Source organism: Bubalus kerabau, chromosome 3, assembly GCF_029407905.1.
Source record: "Bubalus kerabau isolate K-KA32 ecotype Philippines breed swamp buffalo chromosome 3, PCC_UOA_SB_1v2, whole genome shotgun sequence".
Classification (NCBI taxonomy): domain Eukaryota; kingdom Metazoa; phylum Chordata; class Mammalia; order Artiodactyla; family Bovidae; genus Bubalus; species Bubalus kerabau.
The window spans coordinates 67,730,765-67,756,913 of record NC_073626.1 but is presented as its reverse complement, the minus strand read 5'-3'; the positions used below and the strand labels follow the sequence as shown (position 1 = coordinate 67,756,913).

Here is a 26,149-nt window from a genome sequence, read left to right as displayed (position 1 = left end):
ATTTGACACAAAGATTTCCACTATCAATTTAAGAAACACTAAATAGCATATCATCCTCCTAAATATTTACATTTTACATAAACATGATAAAGTTCTAGGAAATAGTGTAATAATACGTGTGTGTGTATACATGTGTGTGTATAAAATTATTAATTATCATGGGCACTTATGTTGCAAGAGACAAAGTTTGGAGAGACAGGCACATGTATGCTCCTGAACTTACTCTTACAAAGTAAGTTCATGGTGTAATAAATCTCTTTTGGGTAGATTAGTATCAGGTATTGGGAGGTCAGGGCTTCTCTGGTAGCTCAGTTGGTAAAGAATCTGTCTGCAATGTGGGAGACCTGTTTTTAATCCCTGGGTTGGGAAGATCCCCTGCAGGAGGGCATGGCAACCCACTCCAGTAATCTTGTCTGGAGAATCCCCAAGGACAGACGAGTCTAGCAGACTACAGACCATGGAGTCACAAAGTGTCAGACATGACTGAGTGACTAAGCACAGCACAAATCAGGAGGTCATTCAGGTGAACATGTCTGAGACGGGAAGATATCATCACTTTGCATAGAGCTGAGATCTATAAATGTAAATTTAGGAATCTCCTAACAGAGTAGATCATTGAGATTATAAAAGGAGATGGTTTTCAAGGGACTGGAGAAGTTAATAAGAGGATGTGGAAACAACAGAAGTCTACATTTTAAAGACTAATGCATAGAAGGAAGAGAGATTGAACTATAACTTGACAGAGTAGAAAACCTAAGGGAAAACTGTTTCAGAATGAGGTCTTCAAGTTACTCAGTAAGTTATGGAGATGTCACCTAAACATTTTAGCCTAAGACAAATCTTTTTTTTTTTAATATAAATTTATTAATTTTAATTGGAGGCTAATTACTTTACAATATTGTATTGGTTTTGCCATATATCAACATGAATCCACCACGGGTGTACATGTGTTCCCCATCCTGAACTCCCCTCCCACCCCTCTCCCCATGCCATCCCTCTGAGTCATCCCAGTGCACCAGCCCCAAGCATCCTGTATCATGCATCGAACCTGGACTAGTGATTCATTTCACATATGATATTATACATGTTTCAATGCCATTCTCCCAAATCATTCCACCCTTGCCCTCTCCCACAGAGTCCAAAAGACTGTTCTATACATCTGTGTCTCTTTTGCTGTCTCGGATACAGGGTTATCGTTACCATCTTTCTAAATTCCATATATATGTGTTAGTATACTGTATTGGTGTTTTTCTTTCTGGCTTACTTCACTCTGTATAATAGGCTCCACTTTCATCCACCTCATTAGAACTGATTCAAATGTATTCTTTTTAATGGCTGAGTAATACTCCATTGTGTATATGTACCACACCTTTCTTATCCATTCGTCTGCTGATGGACATATGGAATTCCAGATTCTTCTCTTGACATCTCAATATTTAAGGGGAAATTGAGATCTGATACTCTACTTGGAAGTCCTAAGGCCACTGTCTCAGATTTAAACTCACAGCTCTAAGGCAGCCTTAAATGTTCTAATATTTACACTTGGCAGCAGAACACCTCAGGATAACACAGTAATTGGCATAACTATTAGTTTTCTTGGTATATAGTAAATTCTTCTCACACAGGAAATGCCAGGCATTCTGGGGTCTGGCAGGAGTGGAGGAGAAAAGAGTGGCGGGTAAGAAGGAGCAACATTAATTTTTATCTAGACAAGTTGGGTAACTGGAGCTGAATTCCCAACTGGGCTAAAAAGAGACAGAATAATGTGTTGGAAGGAAAGAAGGGTTAATCAGAACAAATTATCCTGATTATACACACTAATCAAAATTATTCAGCTTTAGCAATTTAAATTCCACATGAGTTTGTCTAAAAAGTTCATATACAGAATTAATAGGAATTTTTATATAAAGTTTAGGTCAATGGTTATTTAGTAACAACAGCTGTTTAGATTCTCAGAATGTACTCAAGAAGTGTTTTCCATTGTTTAAATAAGCAAATATCAAGAAATAATGAATCCACTCTGGAAACAGAATATATTTTAAACAACTTGCATCTTTATCACCCTGTACCTCAAAACAAATACCCTTTATTAAACTTTCCTAAATATTTGATTCTTAAGACAGAGAAAATATTATGTTGAGGTATGTTACTTCTGGTCCTGCTTTCTGGAGAGTTTTTATCATAAATTGGATGTTGAATAAACTATATATGACAAACCCACAGCAAACATTATCCTCAATGGTGAAAAATTGAAAGCATTTCCCCTAAAGGCAAGAACAAGACAAGGGTGCCCACTCTCACCACTACTATTCACCATAGTTTTGGAAGTTTTAGCCACAGCAATCAGAGCAGAAAAAGAAATAAAAGGAATCCAAATTGGAAAAGAAGAAGTAAAACTCTCACTGTTTGCAGATGACATGATCCTCTACATAGAAAACCCTAAAGACTCCACCAGAAAATTACTAGAGCTAATCAATGAATATAGTAATGTTGCAGGATATAAAATCAACACACAGAAATCCCTTGCATTCCTATACACTAATAATGAGAAAATAGAAAGAGAAATTAAGGAAACAATTCCATTCACCATTGCAACGAAAAGAATAAAATACTTAGGAATATATCTACCTAAAGAAACTAAAGACCTATATATAGAAAACTATAAAACACTGGTGAAAGAAATCAAAGAGGACACTAATAGATGGAGAAATATACCATGTTCATGGATCGGAAGAATCAATATAGTGAAAATGAGTATACTACCCAAAGCAATCTATGGCTTCAATGCAATACCTGTCAAGCTACTAACGGTATTTTTCACAGAGCTAGAACAAATAGTTTCACAATTTGTATGGAAATACAAAAAACCTTGAATAGCCAAAGCAATCTTGAGAAAGAAGAATGGAACTGGAGGAATCAACCTGCCTGACTTCAGGCTCTACTACAAAGCCACAGTCATCAAGACAGTATGGTACTGGCACAAAGACAGAAACATAGATCAATGGAACAAAACAGAAAGCCCAGAGATAAACCCACACACCTATGGACACCTTATCTTTGACAAAGGAGGCCAGAATATACAATGCAGAAAAGACAATCTCTTTAACAAGTGGTGCTGGGAAAACTGGTCAACCACTTGTAAAAGAATGAAACTGGAACACCTTCTAACACCATACACAAAAATAAACTCAAAATGGATTAAAGATCTAAACATAAGACTAGAAACTATAAAACTGCTAGACGAGAACATAGGCAAAACACGCTCCGACATAAATCATAGCAGGATCCTCTATGACCCACCTCTCAGAATATTGGAAAGAAAAGCAAAAATAAACAAATGGACCTAATTAAACTTAAAAGCTTTTGCAAAACAAAAGAAACTATCAGCAAGGTGAAAAGACAGCCTTCATAATGGGAGAAAATAATAGCAAATGAAGCAACTGACAAACAACTAATCTCAAAAATATACAAGCAACTCCTGCAGCTCAATTCCAGAAAAATAAACAACCCAATCAAAAAATGGGCCAAAGAACTAAGTGGACATTTCTCCAAAGAAGACATACAGATGGCTAACAAACAAATGAAAAGATGCTCAACATCACTCATTATCAGAGAAATGCAAATCAAAACCACAATGAGGTACCATTTCACGCCAGTCAGAATGGCTGCGATCCAAAAGTCTACAAGAAATAAATTCTGGAGAGGGTGTGGCAAAAAGGGAACCCTCTTACACTGTTGGTGGGAATGCAAACTAGTACAGCCATTATGGAGAACAGTGTGGAGATTCCTTAAAAAACTGGAAATAGAACTGCCTTATGATCCAGCAATCCCACTGCTGGGCATACACACCAAGGAAATCAGAATTGAAAGAGACACGTGTACCCCAGTGTTCATCCCAGCACTGTTTATAATAGCCAGGACATGGAAGCAACCTAGATGTCCGTCAGCGGATGAATGGATAAGAAAGCAGTGGTACATATACACAATGGAGTATTACTCAGCCATTAAAAAGAATACATTTGAATCAGTTCTAATGAGATGGATGAAACTGGAGACTATTATACAGAGTGAAGTAAGCCAGAAAGAAAAACACCAATACAGTATACTAATGCATATATATGGAATTTAGAAAGATGGTAGCGATAACCCTGTATGCGAGACAGCAAAAGAGACACGGATGTATAGAATAGTCTTTTGGACTCTGTGGGGGGGGGGGATGATTTGGGAGAGTGGCATTAAAACATGTGTAATATCATATAAGAAATTAATTGCCAGTCCAGGTTTGATGCAGGATACAGGAAGCTTTGGGCTGGTGCACTGGAATGACCCAGAGGGATGGTATGGGGAGGGAGGTGGGAGGGGGGTTCAGGATGGGGAACACTTGTACACCCATGGTGGATGCATGTTGATGTATGGCAAAACCAATACAATATTGTAAAGTAAAAAAAAAAAATTTTTTTTTAAAGACAGAGAAAATGGCCTTATAAGTGCACTGTATTGTATGCTTAATAGAATGTAGCATTTATTATGTTGGTGCAAAAGTAATTGTGGCTTTTGGACTTTTCGTGGTTGTGAATTTTAAATGATTATAACTAGGCTCAAACACATCTTTATTAATCAAAATAGGAACTATGACAATCAACACATTTTTGGCAATAAGAAATAAATTTGCTCATTCCTGTAGCATAAAAAGCCATACTTCAAGATTCAACAAACTCTTGGAAAGCATTTTCTGCCTCCTGCTGGTTGTGGAAGTGCTTTCCCTGCAAGAAGTTGTCAAAATGCTTGAAGAAGTGGTCGTTGGTTGACGAGAGATCAGATGAATAGGGAAGATGAGGCAAAACTTTGTAGCCCAATCTGTTCAACTTTTGAAGCATTGGTTGTGTGATGTGTGGTCGGCCACTGTCGTGGAGAAGAACTGAGCCCGTTCTGTTGAGCAATGCCTGCTGCAAGTGTTGCAGTTTTCAGAGCATCTCATCGATTTGCTGAGCATAATTCTCAGATATAATGGTTTCACTGGGATTCAGAAAGTTGTAGGGAATCAGATCATCAGCAGACCACCAAACTGTGACCATGACCTCTTTTTTTGGTGCAAATTTGGCTTTGGGAAGTGCCTTGGAGCTTCTTTGTTCAGCTACTGAGCTGGTCATTGCTGGCTGTCATATACAAACCACTTTTCATCACATCTCACAATCCAATTGAGAAATGGTTCATGTTGTTGCAAAGAATAAGAAAAGATGACATGTCATAATGACAATTATTTTGATTTGTGGTCAGCTCATGAGGCACCCAGTTATTGAGCTTTTTCACCTTTTCAATTTGTTTCAAATGCCGTATGACCCTAGAATGATCAGCTGCTGAGTTCTTCAGTAACCTCTCATATAGTTATAAGAGGATTAGTGTTGATGACGGCTCTCAGTCTGCTGTTGTCACCATTCAATGGCCTCCCATCATGCTCCTCATCTTCAAGGCTCTCACCCCTTTTGCAAAACCTCTTGAACCACCACTGCACTATGCATTTGTTAGCAGTTCCTGGGCCAAATGGTGGTGTTGATGCTGTGAGTTGTCTCTTCTGCTTTATAACCCATTTTGAACTCAAATTTTAAAATTTGCTTGAATTTGCTTTTTGTCTACTAATAACGACATTACCATAGTCTAAAATAAATATAAAATAAACAGCAAGTTATAATAAGTCATTAGAAAAAACATAAAGCAAGAAATGGGCCTGAAAATGATGTATAACATAACCACATTTATTAAGAATGTATTCCAATATCAAATGGCAAATTTCAACAATGCAAAAACTGCAATTACATTTGCACCAACCCAATATTCTTCCCTCCAAAAAATAGATTTTTAGCACGGTTTAGAAAAGCTATCACAATAAAGTAAAATATATTAAAATAACAAAACATGGAATATTTATGGCACTCAAGAATGATCTTTTTTCCCCTTTATTATACAGTAGATTTTCATTAGTTGTCTATTTTATATATATCAATCCCAATTTCCCAGTTCTTTCCACCCTCCTCCCTGCCTTGATTTCCACGTTTGCTATGTCTGTCTCTATTTCTGTCTTAGAAATAGGCTCCTCTGTACTATTTTTTCTAGATTCCACATATATGCATTAATATATCAATATGATATTTGTTTTTCTCTTTCTGATTGTCTTTGTCCTGTAGGACACTGTCTAGGTCCATCCCCATCTCTGCAAGTGGCACCATTGTACAATCTGTACTACATTAAAGTTAATCTTAAAAATGCATTCCAAAATACAGTAGGTACAGACAAATAATGTTTGATTCCACTTATACAAGGTACTGCTGCTGCTGCTGCTAAGTTGCTTCAGTTGTGTCCGACTCTGTGCGACCCATAGACGGTAGCCCACCAGGCTCCTGCGTCCCTGGGATTCTCCAGGCAAGAACACTGGAGTGGGTTGTCATTTCCTTCTCCGATGCATGAAGTGAAAAGTGAAAGTGAAGTCGCTCAGTCTTGTCTGACTCTTCGTGACCCCATGGACTGCAGACTACCAAACTCCTCCGTCTATGGGATTTTCCAGGCAAGAGTACTGGAGTGGGGGTGCCATCACCTTCTCTGATACAAGGTACTTAAAATAGTCAAATTCATGGAGTCAGAAAGTATATTGGTAGATGCCAGGGATGAGGTGGGTGGGAGAAATTGGGACTTACGTGTTTCTTTGAACAGAGTTTCAGTTTAGGAAAGTGAAAAATTCAGGACATGGATGATGGTAAGAATTGTACAACAATGTGAATGTACTTAGTGCCAGCAAAATGCTTAAAAAAAGCATTGCCCTTAAATTCATGTTTAGTGAAATGTAGACTGTTTAATCTACAAATAACACCATTTTGAATAATAATGGCTTATGCTTGTGCGGAATCTCATGTCAAGACCTTAAAAAATTTTTTTGTATATCCGTTATACCACCCTTTCACACAATATCCTTATGAAATAGAATGAAAACTATTTCATAGGTGAAGAAAAAAATTGACATTCAAGGGGTCACAATAAGTCAAAGGAAGAAACAGTGAGCAAGCATTTAAGTGTGGCTTCCATTATAGCTTGCATCTTCATAACAAACAACGTTAGGAGAACTTAATGTGGATGTCAAGGCAGTTATACAATCATTGCTTGAGGTATAACTCATTCTCACTTAACAGTGTAGTCATCCAAATCATTTTTAAAAATTAGCTACTCACAATTATTTAATACACATGATACACATGAACATTTTCCTTTCTTGAGGTGAAGCAAGGGAAAGACAGAGCAAAAGTAAATGACTATGTGTTTTCTGAGCCACATGATTTACTGTGAGAACTATACACCTTTGACATGTCACATGTAAAGCCCTTACTAGGAATTTTAGGATATAAAATACTGTCTTTAGAAGAATTAAACAGGAGGGAATAGAAAGGTAAAGTTCAGATGGTTACTTTGAAAATGTTTCTAAACTGAAGAGATTTGTTTCTACCATAATATAAACTTCATTTTGCTAGGTAGCAGAAAGAACCTTGCAGATAATGAAGCACAAGATGTGGGTAAAATGCAGCCAGATTTGTGTGTATAGTGATACCTGGGTGTGATAATTCACACATAGTTCCCATCTGTTATTCCTTAATTTGCTCTCAGCTGTTTCAATAATGTGACATTGTTCATCACTTCTCAACCTTTTCAAAATATTTCTTTTCCTTTTTTTAAACTCACACCATCACAGTTATGTAATAGAACATTAACTATTCACTCAACAAGGCAACATTTTTTGCCTAAGTTTCCCTAAGAGTAGATAAAATGTTAACTATGAAGATATTTCTTGGGGTCAGACTATTCTAAGTAACATGAATAAGAAAAGAAATAATTTAAGGAAGAAAACAACACTACCTGAAAAATAAAACGAATTTCAGAAAAATAAAAGGGCCATTTTTTGAAAAAAATTTAGGGGAATAAAAATGTATAATTTGAAGCATTAATTTCTGGAGATTATTAATAAGCATCATATAGAAACAATACGATTTGGGTAATACTGGAGTAAAAAACTTATTTTACTGCAAGAATTCTAATATTCCTTATAAATCTCTACGAGGAGAATAAGTATGACAGGCAGTATTTTCCAAACTTATTCAATGGTTTTGTTAGAGTATCTCTGGGGAATAGTGCTCTACAGCAAAATAGCATTTAGGAAATACTGAGCTCAGGAGTTTTATTCATCAGTTTTGTCAGTTTTAACAACAGACCAGGGGAGTGACAGAACATCTTTACAAAATAAATGTAGTATGGACTTTGACTCACTAGGCCTAACCAAGCTCTCAGCTACAAGCCTTTTCCACATACAGAAGCTCAGTTCTATGCTGCTGCTGCTGCTGCTAAGTTGCTTCAGTCGTGTCCGACTCTGTGCGACCCCATAGACGGCAGCCCACCAGGCTCCTCCGTCCCTGGGATTCTCCAGGCAAGAACACTGGAGTGGGTTGCCATTTCCTTCTCCAATTCATGAAAGTGAAAAGTCAAAGTGAAGTCGCTCAGTCATGTCCAATTCTTCGCGACCCCATGGACTGCAGCCTACCAGGTTCCTCCGTCCATGGGATTTTCCAGGCAAGAGTACTGGAGTGGGGTGCCATTGCCTTCTCCGCAGTTCTATGCTAGCCTTTCAGAAATTCTCCCTACTGGCAAAATACTCTGCAACACTTCATGTGCCTTTGTATGCCCATGCCTTTGCTTATGCTGTGCCATCTTTTTTATGTCCTTTCTTTCTTCCACTTGCCTGCCAAAAAGCTAGTACTGCTCAGTGTTCAATTGTTTCTCCCTCTCCTGTCACCGTCCTTCATGTATGCTTCTCTTAAAGGCAGAGGTTCTCAAATGTGACTGTATTCCTAATGCATTAGGAATAATTACAGAGTTTTTAAAACACTTGTTCCTAAGTCTCATCCAGCAATTTTGATATAATAGGTGGGGATTTTTAATTCCCAAGTGACTGTAAAACAGCCAAAGCTGAGAACCACTGCTTTGGAGTTCATGGTAATTTGTCTCTGTATTTTAGAGACCTATATCCTAAAAAAGGATGTAAGGTTTTTTAGAGGAGAAACAGCCCTCTTCATATTCATAGGTCCCCTGTACTCACAGAAATTTTTGAATGAAAAAATAAAATACCATATGCCCTCGCCTATTCATTTCTAGAACAAAACAAAACAAGCTCATAGATACAGAGCACAGATTGGTGGTTGCCAGAGGTGGGGAGGGGAAGAAATATATTGTTTTAAATAAAATTAATTGCCAGTTTATTTAATTAACAACATTCATTTCACCTGAAAAAAAATTATTTGGCTTATATTTCCAATGTTGATGCTAATCTTATTAAAAGGTTTTCCAAATTACTCTGCTTTTCCATTCCTATTGTATGTAAATTATATCATCAAGGAAAGTGGCTCCCAATCTAGCTATGAATCAGCAATAGACTGGGGAGCACGTAAAAATAATCAAAGCTTTCTACTTCCAGACCTACAGAAGCAGAATCTGAGGTTAGGACTTCAGAAGTTTGTTTTATTTTAGTTTAGTTCAGTTCAGTTTAGTTTAGTTTAGTTTAGTTTTGTAAACAGTAATTCTAGTATCAATAGCAAACATTCATTCTATGAATCACTGATTTAAAAGAGGAATTTTATAATGTGTTGCTTTTATGAAAACATTTACTTATTATTGTACTGGTTTGGAGGGTCCAGTAATAGAAAACAATATAAATCTATCTCATAAAAAATAGATCCTTTTTAAAAGAATATAATCATAAATCCCTAGAGAAGACACATTATTGATGATACTCTATTATCCAAATGCAAAAGGAAGTATTATTTTATTTTACTATTTACAAGGCCTTTTTTCTAAGTCATAGTTTTAGTAGAACTGGAATAGAATTGCCCAAAATCATGTAATAAATTTTATTCAGCTTTTATTAAGATAACTAATTTTCTCAAGTCTGTTTTCATGACACAGTAAAAATCAATTCTCCAAAAGGAATTAGGAAAGTATAAGCCATCATTATGGGTTTAACAGCTCATGTTTTAGGCAATTAAGTGAAACTCTTTAAAGTTGTTTTTTTTTTTAACTTTTTAAACCAGTAATTTCAGGCATGCTATAACCTGAAGTCAGGTGAGCCACATTTGGCCTATTAGCCACCTAATGGACAACTGGACTTCACTATTCTGTTAATATATACATATATATATATATCCTATTCTCCCTGGTCACTCAGATAACTTTAATAGAATGAAAGGAAATTCAAATTATTGTTGTCTCTTCAATGGTTGAACTATAGATGGACTAAAGGAAAGAAGAATCAGAAAGAGTATACGTGCTTTCAGAGAGCATTAATTATATTAATCGACCCAGGCTTATGTGTTTCTTTTTATTAATGCCATCCACCCAATTCTGGGGTTGTCATGTAACTTTCTGATTTTTCCAATGGGAAGTAGAAAGGTGACTGAATCAGAGCCTTGAAAAGGGTGAGTTTATGCTTCTTCTCATAGATTCCTGTTAGTACCATGAGAACGTGTCCAGGTTAATCTACTGAAGGGATAAAAGGGACACATGGAGGAAACCCAAGTTGTATGGATATAACCAAGGTCCTCCTAGACCAGCCAACTCACAGGAAACTCATCATCTGGCCATAGATGCATGAGAAAGCTCCATTGAAATCTATCAAGTTTGACACAAATTTCCGAACCTCTTGGCTTAATCTGTAGACTCTTGTCATTTTAAGTCGCTATGCTTTGTGTGTGTGCTTAGTCGAGTCTGACGCTGTGTGACTCTGGATTACAGCCCACTAGGCTCCTCTGTTCATGGAATTTTCCAGACAAGAATACTGGAGTGGGTTGCCATTTCCTGCTCCAGGGGATCTTCCCAACTCAGGGATTGAATCTGCATCTCCTGCATTGACAGGCAAATTCTTTACCACTGTGCCACTTGAGAAGTCCATTAGGGAGATTTATAAACATTAAAAGCAGACACAATTGTCTTCAGTGTTTGAAAAGTTGTGCTGTTATAGACAGCATTTGGATCCTTCGAGTGCCGGTTCTACTAAGAGAGAAAAAAAGATTGTATTGATAGAAAGACAGATTTCCATTTGACAAAGTGCTTTCTAACAAGTCATAGATTTTCAAGGATAGGGCTATAGACATTGAATTCCCTGATTCTAGGATGATTCAAGATGGGGCTAAAATGAATCTATTTTATTCATTTAATCATTATATATTTCTTCATCTATCCCTTTAGTGCTACAGAATTATGTACATATTATCAGTACAAGTGTGTTGTAGATTATAGTGGCTTTCTCATTCTTTAACTGGCATTAGAAACAAGAGCCATGTGCCCATTCCTCTAGTCATGCTCTTGGATATAGTTGCCAGAATTCTCAGTCAAGATTTACCCCCATAATTCACCCTGAAAATGGAGACATAACCACTATGTGGACCTAAGGAAACAAATTATTCTTTGTGCTATCATTCATTCGTTTTAAAAGTCATCAGCTAACAGACTGCAGTTGGATTTTGTCTAGTCTATCAGTGTTTTTTAAAAATGTGAGACCAAATGCTTTTTGCTTTTCATCTATCACAGTTCCCAACACTTTCTATTTCAAACATTTATAATACTGACCTGGTTCGTTTAGGTATTTAAGTTTAAAGACTGGGTAAGTTCTTACTTTTCATACTGTTCATTGGGGTCTCAAGGCAAGAATGCTGAAGTGGTTTGTCACTCCCTTCTCCAGTGGACCATGTTTTGTCAGAACTCTCCACCATGACCCATCTGCTTTGGGTGGCCCTACATAGGCAGGGTCATAGTTTCATTGAGTTAGGAAAGGCTGTGGTCCATGTGATTAGTTTGGTTAATTTTCTGTGATTGTGGTTTTCATTCTGTTGGCCCTCTGATGGATAAGGATAAGAAGCTTATGGAGGCTTTCTGATGGGAGAGACTGACTGAGGGGAAACTGGGTCTTGTTCTGACAGGCAGGGCCATTCTCAGTAAATCTTTAATCCAATTTTCTGTTGATGGGCAGGGTTGTGCTCACTCCTTGTTGTTTGAAGTGAGGCCAAACTATGGTGGAGGTAATGAAGATAATGGCGACCTCCTTCAAAAGGTCCCATGCATGCACTGCTGCACTGAGTGCTCCTGACCCTGCAGCAGGCCACCACTGGCGCACACTTCTGCCAGAGACTCCTGAACACTCACAGGAAAGTCTGGGTCAGTCTCTTTTGGGGTCACTGCTCCCTTCTCCTGGGTCCTGGTATACACAAGCTTTTTGTTTGTGCCTTCCAAGAGTCTGTTTCCCCAGTTCTGTGTAAGTTCTGGCAGCTCTATGGTGAAGTAATGGTGACCTCCTTCAAGAGGGCTTATGCCATAACCCACGTCTGCTGCACCCGGAGCCCCTGCCCCTGTGGCAGGCCACTGCTGGCCCATACCTCTGCGGGAGACACTCAAATACAGTTCTGGCTCAGTCTCTGAACAGTATGAAAAGGAAAAAAGATAGAACACTGAAACATGAACTCCCCAGGTCAGTAGGTGTCTAATATGCTACTGGAGATCAGTGGAGAAATAAGAAAGAATGAAGAGACAGAGCCAAAACAAAAACAACACCCAGTTGTGGATGTGACTGGTGATGAAAGTAAAGTCCCATGATGTAAAGAGCAACACTGCATAGGAACCTGTAATGTTTGGTCCATGAACCAAGGCAAACTGAAAGTGGTCAAACAGGAGATGGCAAGAGTGAACATCGACATTCTAGGAATCAGCGAACTAAGATGAACTAGAATGGGTGAATTTAACTCAGATGACCATTCTATCTGCTACTGTGGGCAAGAATCCCTTAGAAGAAATGGAGTAGCCATCATAGTCAACAAGAGAGTCCGAAATGCAGTACTTGGATGTAATCTCAAAAACAACAGAATGATCTCTGTTCATTTCCAAGGCAAACCATTCAAAATCACAGTAGTCCAAGTCTATACCCCAACCAGTAACGCTGAAAAAGCTGAAGTTGAATGGTTCTATGAAGAACTACAAGACCTTCTAGAACTAACACCCAAAAAGATGTCCTTTTCATTATGGGGGACTGGAATGAAAAAGTAGGAAGTTAAGAAACACCTGGAATAACAGACAAGTTTGGCCTTGGAATACAAAATGAAGCAGGGCAAATACTAACAGAGTTTTGCCAAGAGAATGCACTGGTCATAGCAAACACCCTCTTCCAACAAAACAAGAGGAAACTCTACACATGGACATCACCAGATGGTCAATACCAAACTCAGACTGATTATATTCTTTGCAGCCAAAGATGGAGAAGCTCTATACAATCAGTAAAAATAAGATCAGGAGCTGACTGTGGCTTGAACTCCTTATTGCCAAATTAAGACTGAAATTGAATAAAGTAGGGAAAACAACTAGACCATTCAGGTATGACCTAAATCAAATCCCATTCCATTATACAGTGGAAGTGACAAATAGATTCAAGGCATTAGACCTGATAGAAAGCCTGAAGAAATATGGATGGAAGTTTATGACCCTGTACAACAGGCAGTGATTAAGACCATCTCCAAGAAAAATAAATGCAAAAAGGCAAATGGCTGTCTGAGGAGGCCTTACAAATAGCTGAGAAAAGAAGAGAAGTTTAAGGCAAAGGAGAAAAGGAAAGATATACCCATTTGAATGCAGAGTTCCAAAGAATAGCAAGGAGAGATACGAAAGCCTTCCTCAGTGATCAGTGCAAAGAAATAGAGGAAAACAATAGAATGGGAAAGACTAGAGATCTCTTCAAGAAAATTAGAGATACCAAGGGAATATTTCATGCAAAGATGGGAACAATAAGAGACAGAAACAGTATGGGCCTAACAGAAGCAGAAGATATTTAGAAGAGGTAGCAAGAATATACAGAAGAACTCTACAAAAAAAATCTTCATGACCCAGATAACCACAATGCTGTGATCACTCACCTAGAGCCAGACATCCAGGAATGCAAAGTCAAGTGGGCCTTAGGAAGCATTACCAAGAACAAAACTAGTGGAGGTGATGGAATTCCAATTGAGCTATTTCAAATCCTAAAAGACAATGCTGTGAAAGAGATGCACTCAATATGCCAGCAAATTTGGAAAACTCAGCAGTGGCCATGGGACTGGAAAAGGTCAGTTTTCATTCCAATCCCAAAGAAAGGCAATGCTAAAGAATGTTCAAACTACTGAAAAATTGCACTCATCTCACACGCTAGCAAAGTAAGTAATGTTCAAAATTCTCCAAGCCAGGCTTCAACAGTACATGAACCGTGAACTTCCAGATGTTAAAACTGGATTTAGAAAAGGCAGAGGAACCAGAGATCAAATTTCCAACATCTATTGGATCATTGAAAAAGCAAGAGAGTTCCAAAAAAAATCTACTTCTGCTTTTTTTTACTATGCCAAATCCTTTGACTGTGTGGATCATTCTTCAGGAGATGGGAATACCAGCCCATCTGACTTGCCTCATGAGAAATCTGTATATAGGTCAGGAAGCAACAGTTAGAACTGTACATGGAACAATATGGTTCCAAATCAGGAAAGGAGTATGTCAAGGCTGTATATTTTCACCTGTTTATTTAACTTACATGCAGAGTACATTATGAGAAATGTTGGGCTGATTGACGCACAGCTGGAATCAAGATTTCCAGGAGAAATATCAATAACCTCAGATATGCAGATGACACCACCTAATGGCAGAAAGTGAATAAGAACCAAAGAGCCTCTTGATGAAAGTAAAAGAGGAGAGTGAAAAAGTTGGCTAAAACTCAACATTCAGAAAATTAAGATCATGGCATCTGGTCCCATCACTTCATGGAAACCAGATGGGGAAACAGGGGGCTCCAAAATCAGTGCAGATGGTGACTGTAGCCATGTAATTAAAAGACGCTTGCTCCTTGGAAGATAAACTATGACCATCCTAGACAGCATATTAAAAAGCAGAGACATTACTTTGCCAACAAAAGTCCATCTAGTCAAAGGTATGGTTTTTCCCATAGTCATGTGTGGATGTGAGAGTTCAACTATAAAGAAAGCTGAGTGCCGAAGAATTGATGCTTTTGAAGAGTCCCTTGGACTGCAAGGAGATCCAACCAGTCCATCCTAAAGGAAATCAGTCCTGAATATTCATTGGAAGGACTGATGCTGAAGCTGAAACTCCAATACTATGGCGACCTGATAGGAAGAATCAAGTCATTAGAAAAGACCCTGATGCTGGGAAAGATTGAAGGGAGGAGGAGAAGGGGATGACAGAGGAGTGGGTGGATGGCATCACCGACTCAATAGACATGAGTTTGAGCAAGCTTCAGGAGTTGCTGATGGACAAGGAAGCCTGACATGCTGCAGTCTGTGTGCTCTCAGAGTCGGACACAACTACGCGATTGAACTGAACTGAAGTTCTTACTTATGACTCACATTGTATCAAAAGTTATAGGAAATACAGAGATTCAGTAGGGATCCTAGCCTCAGGAATCCTACAGTTCTGGAGAAGAGGTGATCTCCTTAGGTAACTATAATAGGTTGAAGTAAAACACACAGTGAAAGAGACACAGAGAAAATGAGATGGGTCACAGAATTAGAAACAATTGGATGCAGCTGGATTGTGAAGCCAACGCGTAATTAGTGGGCAGAGAAATTACAGACTTCCTTTTATGTTGTTTCTCAAAGACATCACCACTGGAATTATTATAAGCATTTGAAATCTTCATTAGAGATTCCTGACAAACAGGTGGTCCAGATTGTCACATGTCCCTGCTTTCATCCAAATTTTAATTTAATGATACAATTTAAAAAGTTACTTGACCTATGAGAATTTTCTTTTCATTCCTTAATTAGGACTCAGAAAATCACCACATTTGTATGTTGAAGATACATTCCTACTGTTTTTTATTACCAGTGGTCTCTAAACAATTTATTGTAAGCTCTTTGATCCTTAAGTGTCAAATTAAATATTCATATTTTTAAAGCTGAAGTGATGATTTTCATAATAAAAGTCCATGACTTTCAATGCCTACCAAACACTTGGTTAATGAATATATAATTAATATTTAAATATCTGTTTTGATTTAATAAACAATATGTCTAAAAATATCATCTTAAGATCCTAAAAGGTAGAGTCACCAAAAGAGCAAAAATAGACACAAATTTGACTCAGAATTAACACTTCTTCGTAACAAAAATATGACTCTAACAAAGCACACTTGGGATGTTTCAAAGATAACTCTGGAAGCTTTATCATCTTTTCCTTCAAATGCACTGTAGACTTGCCCCTACACTTACAGCAGCTCCAATTCAGGAAATGTTGGATTTTGCTCAATTAAAGATCATGTCCAAGTGGACTTAATCAAATATACAAATGAACTGAAGTTTTCCCATGAGAACTATCAAAATTATGTCATGTTGAGTCACAGAACCAGAGACTAGGTTTATAACTAATGCAGACTTCTTTAACCTTGTTCTCTATAAACCAACAGGTCATTTTTAAGCTTAGTATTATTTTTTAATTGCTATTATTATTATTTTTCATTGCTTTTTACCTGAACACCATAGGTAATAGGTGGATTATTTCAAATAAAAATTTTCAAAATGATATATAAACCATAAAATTATCCCCACTAGACCATTTTACCTGCATAATCTTGATTTTCCTCATTTCAAACATTACAAACATTTGAATAGCAGTTTCTAAACAATACCAATATCCAAGATAAATGCAAACAGCACTAAGCATCTCTAGCTTAGAAAATAGGACTTGCATAGCTCCCTAGTGAGAAGTGCTTTCTTATGTTTTATTTATTCCTTGTTCCTGGATCCATGTGTGTGTGTATGCTAGTCACTCATTCATGTCTAACTTTTTGCAACCCCATGGACTATAGCCCTCCAGGCTCCTTTGTCCATGGAATTTTCCAGGCAAGAATACTGGAGTGGATTGCCATTCCCTTCTCCAGGGGATCTTCCCAACCCAGGGATTGAACCTGGGTATCCTCTACTGCAGGCAGATTCTTTACCATCTAAGCCACCAGGGAAGTCCTATATCCAAAATTATTATTTATGAATTTAATACTTCCTCATGAAGTTGCCCTGAAGATTATATGCTTGTATCTTGTCTAAAAATATGCTAAGATTCTGATGAATGGTAGCTCTTGGTATTAATTTTAATATCTACTGCTGCTGTTGCCACTAGTTATAAGTTTATTGGAAATAATTCAAATTTTTGTAAATTGTGGATGAAGTAATACTATGGGAGTAGATTACTCATTGCCTGACTTCAAAATGTTTACCAAATTACAGTTTATTTGTGATGATCACTTAAAAATTAGAGCTACTTTTATCACAACTGGAAAAAAAAAAGGCTCAACAATGTCTAAGATGTTTTCTTGATAAATATTTCCTGCCTTACATTCAAATGTATTTGTTGTTTTACTCTGACCTTCGTAATTTATTTTGAAGATCAATTTGTAATTATTTCTTCCTTAAAAGTCACACAATGACTTCTGACTAGCAGCAACAGTATCTTGACAACAAAAATATTAATAAATGTCTGTTATAAAATATTTTTGTTCTATTAATTAGCATTGTGTCTGATAATGTCATAAACTTTAAATTCATATCACTATGTCTATTTTCCAAAAGTATTTTTCACTTTCATAGCAAGTAGAAATAAATGCAATTATTTTGTTCTATCAATTAATTGTCACTTACTTTAAAATTATCATTTATTAAAGAAAACCCTTGAACCTAAATTTCCAGTATATGACTATATAACCATTGCAAGTCAATTCAGTTTCCTTTTTCTCTCTTAAATAAATGAATTCACAATCACTTGTCTTAGAAACAAAAACTGGCAAAATATGTTCATAAACATTAAGTTGTGGGAGAAGGCAATGGCACCCCACTCCAGTACTCTTGCCTGGAAAATCCCATGGACAGAGGAGCCTGGTGGGCAGCAGTCCATGGGGTCTCTTAAGAGTCTGACACGACTGAAGCGACTTAGCAGCAGTAGCAGCAGCATATAAAGTTGTATTAAGTTTTGGATTTGATTTACATAGAACTTTTTCTTAGGAGGAAATACACTTCATAAAAGAAAAGGTATTTAACATACTCTACTACTGCCATAGTTAATAAATTTTTTCTATGTAATTTTCACTCTGATAACTTTTTACTATATACATTTCTATCTAAATCACACATTTTTGGGTGGGTGTGTATGTGTGTGCATTCAGTCATGTTTGACTCTTCTCGACCCCATGGACTGTAGCCCGCTAGGCTCCTCTGTCCATAGGATTTCCCAGGCAAGAATACTGGAGTGGGTTGCCATTTCCTCCTCCAGGGGATCTTCCCAACCCAGGATTTGAACCTGCATCTCCTGAGTCTCCTGCATTGGCAGGCAGATTCTTTACCACTGAGCCACCTGGGAAGCCCCAATATATTATATTACTTCACCAGTTAATTTTTTAATGTAATTTTCACTCTGATGACTTTGTACTAAAATTTCTGGCTAAAGTACACATTTTTTGTTGAGGAAGTGTTAAAAAGAAATTAAAGCACAGAATATCAAAAACACATATTTATGAGATGAAAATGCCAATATCAATAATGTATAAGCAATACAATTTCTTTAAATTTTGAAGTGAGTTTACCTTTTATATTACTTGTTCCCATTTTCTATTATTCCCAAAACACTGAAGTAAATGGCTCTGAAACACTGAGTAGAAAACTGTCTAGAAAACTATTGTAAATCGGCAGAGTGGTCAGGTGTTCTACCTTTTTACTGTTTAAAAAATTTTTTAGAAAATCAGTAATATTACTGATTACTTATTCCTATCTGAAAGTCAGGAATGTGGTGTCACCTCTGCAACTTCTGAACTAGCTTTGACACCGATATTAACACACTGAGCTTAAATGTGGGCTAAATACAAATGATTATACTCCAAAAGGTATACAATTTTAAATATGTAATAGATATTTTATGCTATTTCTCTATAAAGCATAGATCACAACCTTGAAACAAGAATTCAGACCCAGCAATAGGGTACTAATCATCCCCATTCAGTACACAAACAAAATTAGGACTGCCTTTCTTTTCCTAGGCATCTCACTGCTTTCTACATCTCCATGTGAAGAGAATATGCCTGCCAAAAACACACTCAGAATTCCTCTGCTAACAGCCACTTGTAAAAATAAAACTCTGAAAAGGCATAAAGAGAAGAAACAGCATGTTCTAAATGCTGTGAAGAACCCAACATGATTTTCATTGGTCTTGGGCCCTGGCAGCCATTCGACCCACATTTTACTGTCTCAGCTCCTGGATGCATGGACCGGTTCTCAGTACTACGGCTGAGCAAGAACCATTTGCATGATTTCATTTGTGGCTTTTTCATGCTACTTTTAATGAAAAGTCACCACAAAAATAACATCCACTTTTGAACCCTGAAAGAGGTTCAAAAGCTTGTTGGTTCCAAAGAACACTAAATAAGGCTTAACATGTAAGAAAAAAGTTTCAATTTATTTTTTTAATTCATTTTTCCTACATACTTCCAGAAAGACTTTGAAGCAACAAACAGGAAAAAAAGATGCATATATAATAGAATTTGATAAAAAATAAAATATCAAATTAAGTGGGGGGAGATAATTATAACAAAAACCCAGACTTGTATATTTCATAGCTGTGTAATTCAGGTAAGAATTATTTTCACTGATGCAGTTTTATTAGGAGAAATAGATTTTTCTTGGTATCAAAATTTAAGATTGAATAATATTCTGGGAATATAGAAAGTTCACTAAGCCATATGAGCATGCAATAAGATGAAAGTATCTTCAGCAATTGTTTTACTGAAGTTAGACAAAGGTACTTCATCTGAAATGTGCTATAAATTGATGAATCTTTTTATATAAAGAGATTAATTGTAATTACTAGAGATCAAACTCTGTGGTAACAGAAAAAGAAGTTTTTAAACGTCTAAAGAATGTGTGTATCAGAGAGCTCTAATATCAAGTGCTGATTCAAATCTTAGATTTTTAAAGATCTATACAAATTCATTTTCTAAGTGCTGAGGAACAAACAGTGTTGTTGACGGAAAACACATTAATACATGTTTTGTAATAGTGTTTCCTTCCTGGAAAATTATAAAGCCTAAAGTGTTTCTCTTGAATAAAGGGAGAGTGATTTCTCTGTACAAGTCTGAGCTGCAAGAACATCTGCAGAGTGACCCACAAAATGTGTCTGAGATGCATCATTTCTATATGCTCCAGGCTGAACAGTCTCATTTATCCCAAAGCAACATGCAAAATGTATGAAACATGCGCGTACAGACTCCAGCCTTGGCCAGAAAAGAAGCCTTGCCTTTGTTCCTCGCTTCACAGATCAGACATGAAAATGTGTATCTAAATTTTCCATGGAAGACTTTTAAAACATGGATTTGATAACCTAACTGTGTGAAATGATTTGGGAATCGGCATTGTGGGAGACCAAGACATTCTTAGAGACAGTTTCTAAATAGCATATAAGGCTCCTCCCAGCCTTCCCAATAGCATACCAGCCATGGAATTTCAATATTCATCATCTCCTCTAAAACCTCTCAACTAATTTTTTGCACTTGATGGATGATTTTTATTATTTGAAATTTAGGGAGATCATGCTGATGAAAAATTGATATTAATTCTGTCTCAAAAATGAAATTTAAAAGAAAATCTTTCTCTTAGCAGAAACTAAGACAACATTGTAAAACAACTGCCCTCCAATGAAAACTAATTAAAAAATTAGAAAATGAAGGAAATATAACATTAAAAAATAATAATAATATTTAAAATATTGCTCTTATCATTCTCAGTTCACTTAGGGGCCAGAATTAGTTTTCACTGAAATTTGTCTTTTCCATTATAATTTCCCAGGATGTTGTTATCTTCTTTTTGGTACCCATCACCTGCCTGTGTCATGGTTACCTAGATATACACTAGATGATATGCTTTGTAAGGGTAAGGTTGTTTTTTTGTTATTGTGTCTGGCCTCTCCAATGGTGCATGCATACGTTGTGTCTGACTCTTTGTGACCCCACTGACTGTGACCCACTCTGTCCTTGGATTTTCCAGGCAAGAATACTGGAGCGGGTTGCTGTCTCCTACTCCAGGGGATATTCCTCACCCAAGGATCAAACCCGCATCTCTTGCATTTCCTGAATTGGCAGGTGGATTCTTTACCACTGGCGGCCTCCCCAATGCCTTCCCCTAGATATGGTCATGTCTAATCGAGCAGAGAATGACAGGTGAATTGAATTAAAGCTGTGGGTTCAATTGCAGAAGAAAGTAGCCTGTATATAGAAATTTGAATGGTGTCAATATGTCAGATGTTTCTTAAAAAAAAAAAAATTCTAGGCTGATTTCTTAAAGACTAAAATTTTAAATGAGTTTTTAATAAAAAACAGCAAAGATATATCACAAAATTTCTATTAAACTTGTAACTAGCACATATGAAACAATCTAGCACAGATTTGCTTACAGATTGAGAACAGGTGTGCAAATCTCTTAGGAAGTGGGGTGCACACATACTGTACATACTGAGAAGGAAAAGTCTGACCAGAAAAGGAAGCCTAGAAAGATGTCTCAGTGTGAAAGGCTGGACAGCTCAGGGGAAGGCCAAGGGAACAGGGCAGCTGGAAAAGGAGGCTAACAAAGAAAATAAAGTGGGACATGGGATAAGAGCCAAGGTGCCAAGAGAGAGAGTATCAGTCGTTCAGTCATGTCCAGCTCTTTGCGACCTCATGGACTGGGTCTGTAGCCCACCAAGCTCTCTATCCATGGGATTCTCCAGGCAAGAATACTGGAGTGGGTTGCCATGCCTTTCTCCAGAGGATCTTCCTGACCCAGGGATAGAATCCAGGCCTCCTGCATTGCCGGCAGATTTTTTACTGCCACCAGAGTAAAAAATGGTGGCTCTCTAGTCTGAACCACCAGAGAAGCCCAAAGATGCCAAAGTAAAGCTTAACCCATTTCTCAGCTTGCCCAAAAGCACAATTAGCTATTAGAAAGCCCATGCTGCATTTCACTAAAGAACAGCCTAAAACTTTCTCTGAGAAAGTATGTCTAGTCATTTGGATCTTTTAAGATACTCTCCACCCTCCTTTCCTTCATAACAGTCATATCTTGATAAAAGCAAAGCCAGCTGTCAATATGCCAGTAGACCCATGATCCCACATCTGGCCTTAATCTGTTTTCATTCGGGAACCCATTTCAGCACTTGCTTGAAATAATTGCCTGGTAAACGTACATCCTCTTTGGTAGCTGTTTTCTCTTCTAGATCATCAGTATCATGAAACAATCATTTGAATTTACCAAACTGTATTCTAATCATCTGGACAAAGAATCCCACTTCCAAAGAGAAGCACACTTGAATTGCAATTCCCATGAGAGTGGCACCTGAACATATAATTCGTCAGGAGCGGACAATGATTTGGCATTAAAGCAGTGAGCAACCACCTGCAGGAACAGTTCCACCATGGAGTAACACACTTAAGTGGATGGCTGAGTGGATCTGATTTTATCCAATATGGCCCTGCCTTCCTGAACTTCTGTAGGTACCCTCTTTAAGTGATGTCTCAGTTTGGAATTGTCTGTGCAACCTTCATGCCTCCTTGAAGTCACACATGCACTTGGACAGAAAATAGTTGTGAACTGCACAGGAACTGAAAGAATGTTTCCAGCTCCTGCCACAGGAAACACGGGAGGTGAATACACATTTTGGATTTTTGGTTAAATTTACAAATGCATATTCAAATAGACACATAATATTAAATTTGTAATGTAGATTTGAAAATATCTTCAAAAGATTTTAAAACAGATTTGAGCTGACATTTTAAGCATTATGAAAGTATATTGATATTACTAGCAATATTGTAGTAATAATTAATTAATACATAAGAATGGAAACATTTTATATATAATTCTATTCCTTGAAGGCCCACTCTTATTATTTAACAACCACACAATGTCAGGAATTTCATCCATAAACTTCTACAATCCTGTAGTTAATTCAAGATCAACAGCCAGTGACTACAACTTAACCTTAATTTAGTATTGTTAACATGTGATATCTTTGCTATATTTAAGATATTATTTGGGGGGAGGCCCAAATTTGATACATGGTTAACTTTACTTCCAAATCCTGGATTCTAAATTACATAACAGGTAACTAAAAAATCAAGACAGACGAAATTGCAGTCTCTTAGTGAAAGAGTCTCTCCCCCCTCAAAATAAAACCTTAGCCCAATCTGTTATGCGAGATCTACATTCTGCCTGGCCAAAGATTCCACCCCAGTGCAAAATATCTCCTATTGCCCTGCTGTTTCCTTAACTGCTATACAGATACTTCTAAATTAGAGTAAAATGTACATAGAATAGTACAATAGCCATCAAGTTCAAATTTGTCTCCCCATACATTACTGCAAAGAAGCGTAGCATTCACAGCACTAAAATACTACTTTTGAGAGAAATCAGTTGAAAGAACCACACATTTCCCATTTACAGGGCTATGCAACCACTAGAAACAGCGAGGGATTGCATAATGTTTCAGAAGTTTTTCTAGTGCTATGTCACTGAACTACATGAGAAGCTAATATGTTTTTAAAATACATTTTGAAAAACTGATAAAAGCTTGTGCATAGGGTTTCAGAAAATAAAAAATAAAAGAACTCCTTCAGTATGCATGAAGTTACACTTTTGGCACAGTCTTTATTGCTTTGTTATAACTCCGTGCCAGAATTCACAAGTTAAGGATGAAAAAGAAATTATTTTTCCTGATAGCCCTGGAGCCATCTAGGATACATCATGACTTACCTAAAGATGGGTCTTTGGAGATGTTTCCTCCTGATTGTGACATGGTCATCCATTTAAAGGTGAAAGTTTAGCTTGTTCCTGGAAACCACTCCAGAAATCCAGGGAGAGAATGTGGAAGCTTATCCTGATCTATTGTCCTGCAAGGAGCCCAGAAGGCAAAAGTAGTTTCCTCTTTCTCTTTTTGGGTGCTGGGAGAAAACTTCCCTGCTCTCTGCCAGCTGAGCAATGTGTCCATAGAGGCCACATAAGACAGGCACGATGGGGCACTCCCCCACAGAGCAGGGTGTGCAAAAACACCAAGAGTCACGTTGACATGGGCAAGAGAAGTGCACAGGACCCTCGGAAACGGAACAAAACAAACAGAAACCTTCCTACCCCTGTGGCACCCAGGTAGGAGCTCCCTAAGTTATCGCAGCCATGAGAGCACTCCTTCCACATGCTGGTCAAGCTCGGAAAAGCTAAGTCCCTCCCTGTCTTTAAAACAGCCCGTCCAGAGGCTCAACTTCTTTTCTTCAAAATAAAAGTTGTACAGCTGGTTCAGCAGTCCCATGTGAGTACCCTCAGAAAGTTTGCTCTGTTAAAATAAGAACTGTATACAAATTAATGAAGAAAGATGGGCTGAAGCTGCATGGCTGACTTTGCTCTGAGAGATTATATTTTACAATCTTGCTTTTATTCATGCTGGATGAAGTGTGGAGATAACTCATCATTTTTGGCACTCATAACCTAATAACCTACACTTGGCTAAAGTCAAAGATGCCATTTCAACTGATAGAAACCTTGTGAAGCTGGCCAGAGCTACAAAAGTTAGAAAAACAAAAATTGCTCAATTCCATCAGTGACACTGTACCCAAATGCAGCTTTTCAACTAAGAAAGGACACTGCAAAAAGATATGAAAACACACACACACATCACATTTTTTTTAGTTCCCAAAACTTCCTAGGAACCTAAGGTTTTTATATTCTAGAATAAAATTTTAATTTATGAAAATAAAAAGGAAGAAAAGCAAGTTTAAGAGAGAAGTTGTAAACAACTGAAAATAAACATTAAAAATTGTTTTACTTGGAAGACAGACTCACACTGCAGGGACTTTTGTTCAAGTTACAAATAAGGTGAATCCTCATATTTTAATATAACATTCTGGAAACATTCTTGTATCTAAATCACTAACAAATTTCTTCTCAATCAGTAATGTCATGAGATTCCAGGCTAGAGGTTTGTTATGAAAAAAAAAATTCTCAAGTCATGATTAAATGTTTTAAAAGTACACGTGTTAAAAGGAGGATAAACTGAGAAACACACACGCTTTCACTGAATGATCCATAAAAATAAGATTTAAATGTCACAGAGGGTGATATTCTCTATATGATAGCAGTGTGTAGCTCTTAGCAGCCTCCAGATATGTCCACAGAAGCAAGAACACCTTTTTATTTTCCTTCCACAGGAGAGACAAAGAAAAAGAGAATTAAAAATAAATCACTGATTACATTGAGCAGTTCTAATCCATGCTAGGAAATGGAATCAGTCTGAGAAAGCACTGAACTAAAAATAAAATAAATGGCTCTAGTCCTAGTTTTGTTATGAATATGCTGGGCCACTGTGAGAAAATTTCTTGACTTATCTGAGCTCCAGTTTCTGTTTGTAAAATAAAGTTAAAATATTAGTTGAATTCTTTGTTCCCGTTCAGCTTTAGTCATTCCCACAGACTCTTTCTAAGTATGATTAGTCTGCTTCTTGCAGAGATACTAGCATAGGCCTTATGGTACATGATACTCAAAAAAATACATTTTCATTATGTGAAGTTATAAATAAAAAGGAAGATAATTTTATATTATATATTTATGTCGCTATTATGTATTAATATAATTATGTATAAATCAAGGTTTTCTTCACCATCAATAAGCATTCAATCATAATTTGACATGTGTGCAATACTGCAGTTATATCCAGAGACCATCTACATGCAAACTGATACGCAGACCTTAGGGTAGTGGCTTCATTACAACCATATGCTTTTGCTTTCTTTGTATATGTAATAGCACATTACACAGATCTTCTGGAAAGATTTCTGCATTTATGGATGGCATTCGATTTCTGTACTCATGGTTTATCTATATCACTATTAATTTAGCATAAATACCCCTGAGGAACACCTCAAGAGAAAAGTAAGCCTCTCAACTTTTAAAAAATAACTTTCACTTGGTCTACTTTTGATTTAGAAAAGTGTGATGACTTCTTCATTAACATGTTGGAAGGAACTCAACAAAATACTAATAAACATCTAGCC

At 37.1% G+C, this 26,149-nt stretch overlaps 1 protein-coding gene across 3 annotated transcripts in view; it reads right to left on the bottom strand.

The window, feature by feature from the left end:
• PDE1A (phosphodiesterase 1A) overlaps window positions 1-24,436 on the bottom strand; it is a 316,405-nt gene extending 291,969 nt beyond the window's left edge. For 2 of the 3 annotated variants that reach the window (XM_055572013.1, XM_055572012.1), the window contains exon 1: window positions 23,862-24,436. In XM_055572013.1, the coding sequence (XP_055427988.1) occupies window positions 23,862-23,914 (53 nt within the window). In that variant the 5' untranslated portion in view covers window positions 23,915-24,436. The remainder of the gene's footprint in view (window positions 1-23,861) is intronic. The other variant, XM_055572011.1, reaches the window with a different exon arrangement.
• Between the last annotated feature and the right edge of the window lie 1,713 nt (window positions 24,437-26,149).